The sequence below is a fragment of the Octopus bimaculoides genome, chromosome 23 (genome assembly GCF_046866305.1).
Source record: "Octopus bimaculoides isolate indiv1 chromosome 23, ASM4686630v1, whole genome shotgun sequence".
Taxonomy (NCBI): domain Eukaryota; kingdom Metazoa; phylum Mollusca; class Cephalopoda; order Octopoda; family Octopodidae; genus Octopus; species Octopus bimaculoides.
Window position 1 is genome coordinate 22,063,745 of NC_142950.1, and position 10,000 is coordinate 22,073,744.

General features: G+C 38.9%; 1 protein-coding gene across 2 annotated transcripts in view; it reads right to left on the reverse strand.

Moving 5' to 3' along the window:
- LOC106867809 (FERM, ARHGEF and pleckstrin domain-containing protein 2) overlaps positions 1-10,000 on the reverse strand; it is a 343,165-nt gene that overhangs the window by 82,497 nt on the left and 250,668 nt on the right. For both annotated transcript variants that reach the window (XM_089340665.1, XM_089340664.1), the window contains exon 12: positions 9,020-9,444. In XM_089340665.1, the coding sequence (XP_089196791.1) occupies positions 9,020-9,444 (425 nt within the window). The remainder of the gene's footprint in view (positions 1-9,019; positions 9,445-10,000) is intronic.

Sequence of the window (10,000 nt, forward strand, 5' to 3'; positions counted from 1 at the left end):
ATATATATATAGTTACTGCTAGGACATCGTTAACCTGTGACATGTCTATTATTTCTTCTGTTAATTATACCACTTGTTTTACGAGTCTGTTATTACTTGACACACACCCCACCCACAAACATCTGTAACAGTCACCATTATTACTCTTTAAATCATCAGGAAATACAGTCATTGCCAATGAAAGAGGCCTATAATCAGAAGCATTCCAGCCACAACCTTATAGTGTTCTTATTCAATTTAGAGCTACATTATCTAACATCTCCTTCCTTCCCTTTCTCAGATAGCAGGCAGCGATTTAAGGGGAACTTGGCTATTTTGAACAGATCAACATATTACCAAGAAGTTTATCGCTGTTCCTGAACTATTTGATAAATAAAATAGTTTCCATTTTTGTTTCACATCCATTTTTACTCGCTAGCATTACTGAGACATTGTTTACAGTTGGATGCTCTTCCTGTCATTAACATTTATCTGTTTTTTTTTCAAGTTCAGGGATCTCTCTTCAAAAGGCAGAAAGCCAGGAAAACAACATTACAACTTGTAGCATGTGGTTTTCAGAGAAATAAATATAAAGAAACACACACACACACACACACACACATGTACAAATATGATAATCTTTTTTTCTGTTTCAATCAATGAAATCCACTCACAAAGCTTTGATCGGTTGAGGGCTATAGTACAAGACATCTGCCCTTGGTATCCCGCAATGAGACTGAACCAGAAACTACTGGATTACAAAATGAACTTCTTAACTACACACAAATGGTCTCTAAACTTTAGCCCTTTCCTACAGATAAGGGAGTCCATTTTACAAGAGAGCACATTTATTCTGTGGCTTAAGATTCCATTGTATTCTACTGATCTCTGTGCACTGGTCCTTACATAGTTATTCCTCTGAGGGAGATTGATTAACCTAGTGATTGGCATATTGATCCCTTTAATGATGGTGCTATCCTTTTAATGAACCAATTTGTCCAGCCAGCTGGTGTTGAAATGGAAATGAGAAAGTGGCATCAGTTTGCCAAGAAGCTATTGAAATAGTAGAGTGCCTGGTGATAATTATGATAATGAAAGGAGGGAATGTCTTGGGAACAATAACAACCAAAATCATCATCATCATCATCCTTATTCCATGCTGGCAAGGATTGGATGGTTTGGGATGAGCTGAGTCAGAAAACTGTGTTAAGCTCCAATGCCTGCTTTGGCATGGTTTCTACAAATGAACACTCTTCTTTAATGCTAACCATTTTACATAGCACCAGCATTAGTGAGGTTACCAAGCAACTTGCAAAACAAGACCCCTCAATTGAGCAGTATAAATGGAGGTGCTTTGTGTCAGGTATGATAAAGAGACTGAAGGAGGGTCACGCAGTAGGGGTGATACATTTTACTCCAACCAACACGGGTTGTAAAATTTGGAATTAAGATCCACACAGAACTTCTTTCAGAAGACAGTACTACTAGAAACAGATTAGATTCCGAAGAACATTCTTGAAATATGAGGACTTGAAATGTAAAATTAGAGGGACTCTTAGGCATTTGCTATTCCTCTCTTTCTCTACATCAACAATTAGTAGAAGACTGACCTGTTGAAATGGCGATAATAATGATTATGATTTCTGAGATTGGTAAGTGGACTAATGTGTGTTTTACTGAGCTTGGATGTTATAGAATGGTCCAACATATTCAAATTGGAAACTGAAATAACTCAGTAATAATGATAAAGGTTTCAAATTTTAACATAGGGCCAGAAATCTGGTGTGTGTGTGTGTGTGAGAGAGAGTGAGTGAGAGAGAGAGAGAGAACAAGTTGATTACATCAACCCCAGTGCTTGACTGCTACTAATTTTATCAACCCCAAAAGCATGAGAGGTAAAGTGACTCTGGCAACATTTGAACTAAGAACAATTATGACAGCAATAACAACAACAATGATGCCTTTAAGTAGTCTTAATGGCAAATGGCAGGAAATACTACTCCATAGTAAATACCCAGAAAGAGTTTATGTTGATACTGACAAAACTCCTAGTGTTCTCTGGCTTAAAATCAGTGACAAACATTTATCATAGCAGCCCAAGATCAATGTCTACCTACAGGCTAACATCTTAAAGAATGGCAGTAGGCAAACATGTTGAGTGTGTAAAAAAACAACCTAAAACTGTCAATCACGTTGTCTCCATGTGTAGCTTTTCTTGCACAATCAGAGTATTTCAACAGGTATGAGAGAGCTATAGCTGCACAGTATATCCACTGGGTGATATGCAAGGACCTGGACCTTCCCCATCAAAGAAACTGGTGGGAATACAAACCACCTCCAGTGCTTGAAAAAGATCATATCTCATCCTATGGAACTTTTCTGTTCAAACTGACAGAAAGGTAGACACAAATAGACCAGGTATTATAGTTAAGGATTTCAGAGGAAAATCATGTCTCCTCATTGATATGAGTGTCCTCCAAATTGATATAAATGTATCTGTGAAGACCTACCAAAAGTTGAGCAAGTACAAAGATCTTGAAATAAAAATGGCAGAATGTGAAAACTCAAGACTAGAACAATATCCACACTTGTAAGTACCCTTGGAATAATAGCAAAAGGGCCAATTATTATCAATCTCATATACCAGAGAATCCAAAAATGGAAGAAATTCAGAAAATAGAACCCATAGGGACTCACATTTTCTAAAACAATACTTATTAACCTAAGGTACACAAAACAACATTCTTCCTCCAAAACATGGCAGTTATCACCTTTCCTAATTCCTAATCATAATGCCTACTTGAACTCAAGACTTGTCTTTTGAGGTCTTTCGGTGAGACTTGGACACAGGTTGTACAAGCACAAAGCAAAATTCAATAATAATAATAACAACAACAATAATAGAGATCTTTTCTCTTTCCTCCAGTACAGAAGGAGACATTGTTTCCAGCCTTTCTTAACTCCTTGCTGAATGATATTTTCCAGAAGACATTATTATTATTATTATTCAAATCTTAGAGAGTAAAAATGAGAGGAAAATAAGGATCTTTCTTTTTTCTTTTTGAGAGACAGGTGTCAGAGAGTAAGTGGGAGTTGTCCAATTGAGATTATTTATTTTTAAAAAATATTTTTCGATATTACCCACCCCACTCTATCCTACACTACCTCAATATTTTCACATCACTTTTATTCTCCTACATCCATACTAGTAACACTGGGATGATGTTATGCAAATTTGGGTTGTTGCATATTGTTAGGTTAAACTGTTTTTCTATAGGTTGGTTAAGATAACTGACATGTCTCACATGGAATATGGTTAGAACTAGTTCAGCAGAGAAATTTGTTTTTCCTATCTACTGGATCTGGAAAAAGTGACCAAGGTGTATGCAGATCCTCCTGATGACCAATTAGTTTGATCCCATTAATGTTCCTATTAAACCATTGTTAAGTTACTGTATACATACATATACACACACACACATAACATAAACTATATTTTCTTATTTTACAAGGATAAAATGCTGGAAATATTGAGGTTATGGCCAAGGCTATGACATGCAAAAATCTCCAAAACCTTGTATTCAGCCATGTGCCAGTGACAACAAAAATAAACTGCTTTATAGGGGTCATTTTTCTTTTTCTTTTCTTTTTTACTAACCAAACTATCTTCCCTTTCTTTGTGGCAATCATTCAACTGTGAAGAAGAGTGGAACTCTGTCAGTCAGACAGGCTGGGGCAGGTAGAGTAATATGACTTGCCAAAAAAGGTAACAACAACAACACAACTTAATATGAAAATTGATAAATAATAATAATCCTTTCTACCATAATCACAAAGCCAGAAATTTTGGGGAAGGGGACCAGTCAATTACATTGGCCCCCAGTACTCAACTGGTACTTATGTCATCGACTCCAAAAAGATGGAGGACAAAGTTGACCTTGGCGGGATTTGATCTCAGGATGTAAAGATGGATGAATGCCACTAAGTATTCTGCCAGTTCGCCATAATAATAATAACAATAACAATAAAAGTATGCGATGAATCAAAGAAGTAGGACAGTACTGAGAACATTATCAAAGTAAAATATTACTCTAACAACACTATGTTGATAATGATATATATATATATATATATATATATATATATATATATATATATATATATATATATATATATATATATACACACACACACACACATATATATATATATGCACACACACATACATACATAAATAAATACATGCATACACACACACACACACACCTACCTATACATAGGGTATTGTATATACAGAATCATTTGAAATTTAATTTTGGAAAAGTTAAGGTATGATTTATTTTAGTCCATATTACCTCACGTAATGTGCGTACACATACTGAGAGAGAGAGAGAGAGAGGACTCTAACTGCAAGTGAATGATATGTAGGGTGTGATGATGTAGTAGTTAGTACTCCACAAAGGTACTTAGCAGCAAATGTACTCTGATACTGGATGGAATACAGACACTGCGTGCATATGTGTGTGTGTGTGTGTGTGTATTAGTACATATACACCCATGTAATATCAGTACATATGTTCTGGAATAGTTCCTTAGTACATGTACTAGGATTTGATAGTACAGATATTTTGAAAGAGTATTACATACACACACAAACACACATACACATTAATAAATATTCAAACACTCGTATTTTCAATACAACATGCTTGAAAGCAAAGCTGTCTGTTACACACACATATGTACATGTGCATATGTGTCACAATTACAGAAATTGGTAAGCACGCTTGGATGAAAACACATCTGCTAAATCATATTACCAAAATGTTATTGTATGCGCTTAATTTTCATATGAGTACACATGATTGAAATTATAATAACAATAACAATAATAATTGCCCAAAACAACTTTGAAAGATTATAAAATATTTTCATGTGTGAAATTTCCCAATTTAAAATGGAATTGCTGCCAGAATTGGGTAGAAATTAAAACGATGCCTAAATCATTAACAGATCAGCTATTTTGATGTGGGGTAATTAGTAAAGTCTTGTGTGAGGCTCGTTTCTGCGTAAGGGTTCTGATAAACGGCAGCGCTAGTTCGTTGTTCCTTTTGTGAACCATCAGCAATTGTGTTGTCTGGAGAGAGAGGCGATAGTTGTGAGCTGTCTGGAGAGCTGACGATTGCAGAGCTATCAGTTTCCTGAAAATCGGTATTGTCTGATGACGATTCGCAGAAGGTCTTGTAACTCGGGTCTTTCGAGTCGCACCTTCCTCGGAGTTCGAGTGAAGATATCTCTAAATTCAGTTCCACCATTTTTGCATTGGCCATTTCGATGGACCCTTCTGAGTCAGATAAGGATCGAGATTCTGAATGTGGTGAATTGCCCGAGGCACATTCGGTTGGGCTATGTGGGATGTCAGGGCTAGAACTTGCAGTCACAATAAATTCCGGGATTGTAGAAGAGACCAAAGAACACTTGTAGTCAGAGCTTTTGCTCTGCAAGATTTCATCTTCGTCACTTGATTCCATCTTGGTCATATCAAGATTTTCCAGTTCTTCTAAAGGGTCGGCATTCATAAGCTTCTTTTTGTTTTCATTATCCGACTCTCCCGAAGAACTTTCACTGGAACTCTGAGAGTGTGGTAGTGACATGGACATTCTGTTGGAGTGGTTTGAGTAGCCCTCACTCGTCTCGCTGTCTCTCAAGCAAGATGTTGTGCTCCCATTGAAGTCTTCAGAATCCTCGTCAGTATTGAGCTGTTCCAGTGGCTCCAGTAAGTCCTGCATGTCTAATGGATAGTCATCAAGAGGACTGTCGACAAGGCTGGAATCATCGGCATCATCAGTGACCGAGTGACGTTTGGAAGCTACATAAAACTCACCTGAATTCTGTTTCTGCTGCTGCTGCTGACTTTCGGAATACAGCGGAATGCTTTCATCAGTAGACTGTAATTTTGATGAATCTGAAGTGCTGTCTTCCTCTCGGATGGTAGCCAGCGGTTTTGCAGGGGAGACAATTGAGTCCTGTTTCACAAGACACTTCATGTCTGTAGATTTCTTCCTTACACTGTCACCACTGGATTCATTGGTAAGTGTTGATCCTTGGCTAGGCGGAGGCTTGAATGTACTAAATGTTATTTTCCTTTCACTTTGACTCAGATCGTTGTCCTGACTCAATAACAGAGCTGCTACGCAAGCTGGATCGTCACGCAAGTTATTGTTGCCAATGTCGTCGACACCGTCTTGCAGTGTTGTCAACAACAAGCTCTCGGCTGCGGCAGGCGTTCGATGGAAATTCTTGCCGTCAGTTGGATGGGAACTGGTACTCGCTGCCTGCTGCTTACCGTAGTCCTCGGTGCCGGCCGAAACCAAACTTGAAACAAATGTACATTCGCTTGAATTGGATATCTTACTGGAGTTAGTCTTCGTAAAATCAATATTGTCGTTTTCATTATCTTCCTCCTCCTCCTTTACTATATCATCATCGTCATCGTTGTCGTCATCATTGTTGTTGTCAATAACAACAGTTCTTTTGATAGAAATTACATATGCAGGTTCTGGTAAATGAGTGAAGCCTTTGTTTTTCAAAATGGAGCGGCATACTGGGGTTGTTTCAGCTGGTTGTTCATCTCTGGAGTGGCTGACACTATCTTCATTTCCACTTACCTGCCGCTGCTGGACAACCGGATCATCCGTTTGGTCTGCTTTCGTGTTACCCGTCTCACCAGTTGGACTTGTGGTGTGATCAATGGATGAGAAACTGTCTTTCGGTGGAAGATTCCTGAATGTAACAAACTCACCACTTTCCCTTAAATTATTAGCCGAAGGACTGGCTTCTTTGTCTTTCCCTGTAACATCATCATCTACAGCAACTGTATTTATTTCTACTGTGTCATCACTGGCTTTTATCACTGGTCGGTCCTTTTCTATAGCAACGGTGTCTTTTGCCATAGCAACAGCATCCTTTGCCACAGTGACAGTATCCTTTGCTGCGGTAGACTCGTCCTTTGGCTGGACAGAGATTGGCTTTTTCACACGCTTCTGGATCTGTTGAAGGATTTCCTTCTCCAGCGATGGGCTTGTTGTATCATCTAGACAAGAGTAACTAGTCTTGGGAGGCAGTTTATGGTAGCTAACTAACTCGAACCTTCGTGGACTAACAGGAGACCTGTCGTTTGGGGTTCGACAAGAAGGGGACCTCCGGTTTGGGGATGGGCCTCTAGAAGGCCGAGGGATGTGGTATTCGTTATTCAAATTCAATTTGTCAACTGGAAGGTTTGATAGGGGCCGACTCTCTCCGCTACTTTCACAGTGAGTGTCTGTTAAGGCAAACAGTTCCGTTTCGTCCTTCAACTCTTTGTCTATTTTCAAGCGCCGATGTAAGATGTAAGGTATGTCTTTGATTAAATCACTTCCGTTAATCAAGTTTATTGGTTTGCTAAGTTTCTTCATCTTGTCTTTGTCCGTGTTGATTTTGTTTTCTTTCAATAAGTTTTCATTTGTCACAAAAGAAACATTGTTTACAGTGTTGTTATTGTTGTTCGACTTATTTGGATTTGTTATGCTATTGTCATGCTTACTAGAATTCTGTGAGTTACCAATATTGATGGTTGGCCAGTTGTCAATGGTACCATGATTGGTCTGATAGCAGTTGTTGTTATTGATGAAATTATCAGACATCACTTTCTCACACGATTTCTCATCAATTCCCGCAAACTTTGGATCATTTACACTATCAACTATACCGGAATCTCGGAAATGCTTTTTGCAATCGTTGTCATGAGGAGGATCAAAATCTAACGACAATTCTTTATCGGTCGGTGATTTGTCGAGTTCCTCTCCGGAATCTGTCAGCTTTGGAGTTTCCTGGAATTTGTCGTTTCTGTTGTTGGTGGCCAAACTCAAGTCTGTTGTGTCGAGAGTGCTGCAAGTCTTTATCTCATCAATACAAGAAATTCCCGAGTCAGACTTTGGAAGATGTTCATCTTCCTCATTGACCTTTGACATTTCGCTAAAGCTCCTATCACTAAGTGACTTGCTCAACGGTAGACGGGGAATGTTTTCAAATGCAACCGTGTCTTCTCCACCTTCCTCGACCACATCGTCTGTGGTTGGGCTGGTATCAGTCTCGGTAATGAATTCGCTCGACTCATCTGTAGGAACAGAGAAGTTATTAACATTGATGTCATCTACTGCAGAATCCCCTCCAGCCTCTTCGTCTTTGTTTGCAGTAGAGTTATCTTGTGATTCTTCATTCAAGGCTAAAAACAACTCACCAGTATCCTTACCCTTTGCAGTTCCTTCATTTACAACCACACCCACACAAACGTCAACATCCTTGCCCCTATCCTCTTCCACTGACATGCCACCCTCACCTGTGTTAGTAATAATGTTGTTGTTTAGATGATTGTTGTTAGTATTACCACTGTCTATAGTCCAAGAGAGAACACGCTCCTTGGCCTTTTCTAGTTTTCCTGTACCATGTAACCCTTCATCAAACTGAGCAGAGAGTTTCCTAAGAGAATCGCAACAGTCAACATCTGTATGGCTCGCTATCTCTTCCAATGACACATTGTACTCTAACTTGTCAACTGAGCCCTCGTCATCGCTATGATTATCGTCATCGTTTTCGTCATCACTGTCACTGTCATCACTATTGCTATCATCGTCATCGTCACTACGGTCGTAATCACCCTCTTCTTCCCTAGTGTATTTACCTGTAATTCTATTATCACTCTCTACACATTTCATGGGGACACCATCTAAATCATCATCATCATCATCATCATCATCATCATCATCATCCTTTACATCGTCATGGTCATCGTTACCATTTTTGTCAATAAGAGACCCCAGAAAATGAACGGATTTGGGTATGTGGGGAGCCGAATTATTCGATTTGTTACGAATTTTGACACTATTACCAGCAGGGGGGTTCAAAATGGGAGTTAACTGAACATTATTATCATTGTCATTTGCAATTTGATTGGCTGACGAACTTTGCTGCTGCCTAGTAGAACTTAAACTAGTGGATATACCATTGAAATCTGACTTAACACTTCTGCCGGGGACATGATCGCTGGACTCTGCATTCTCTATGCTTTGAGCGGCATTTGTTCGACTGCCGCCGACATCCTCACAATTCTCGTCGGCATTGTCGTTCTCGAGTTTATCGTGCTTGGTAGCCATAGCCGGTTGGCTGTGACTGCGTGCTGACTCGAGTTTTGGTGAATTCAAGGAGCGGCTTCCAGACAACGAACTTTCACTGTGCACCTCAGCAGTTTCGACCCTCGCCGAAGAAGTGATGCAGTTGTTGTCCTGTGCGTTTTCAGCCAACACATGCGAGCCACTTGAGGCGGTGCTGTTCTGGCTGACATGGAAATCTGAAGAATTTAGAGTAGTTGTTTTCTGATGACTTTTTGGTGTGGCACTTGTACTTCTGCTATTGCGACCACTCACAGACCTGCAACAATAAAACAGAACTAAATTACTAAGAGCTCATATAATACATCACAAACTACTGTCGCCAAAAACAGAAACAGAACTGTAACAAAGACATCATCCATAAAATTCTATAATTAATATAAAAAAAAAATTTTTTTAAATGGTTTCAAATTTTGACACAAGGCCAACAATTTCAAGGGAGGAGATAAGCTGATTACATCAACCCCAGTGTTCAACTGGTTCTTATTTTATTGACCGAGAAAGGATGAAAAGTGAAGCTGACCATGACAGAATTTGAACTCAGAACATAAAGACGGATGAAATGCTGCTAAGTATTTTGGCTGGTGTGCTAATGATACTGCCAGCTTGTTGCCTTTTTAATAATAAGTATATACGTGCATGTATACACCCCTCCCCATATATATATATATCAAAATAAGCAACAGGATATCAAGTAGTGATGCAATATGACCATTTCAAGGAGCTCCATTTAATTGAACAATGCAATCATTACATCAATTTAAAATCAGTGCCATCTTCAGCTGCACAAATAAATAAATAGAATTTTAACAAGT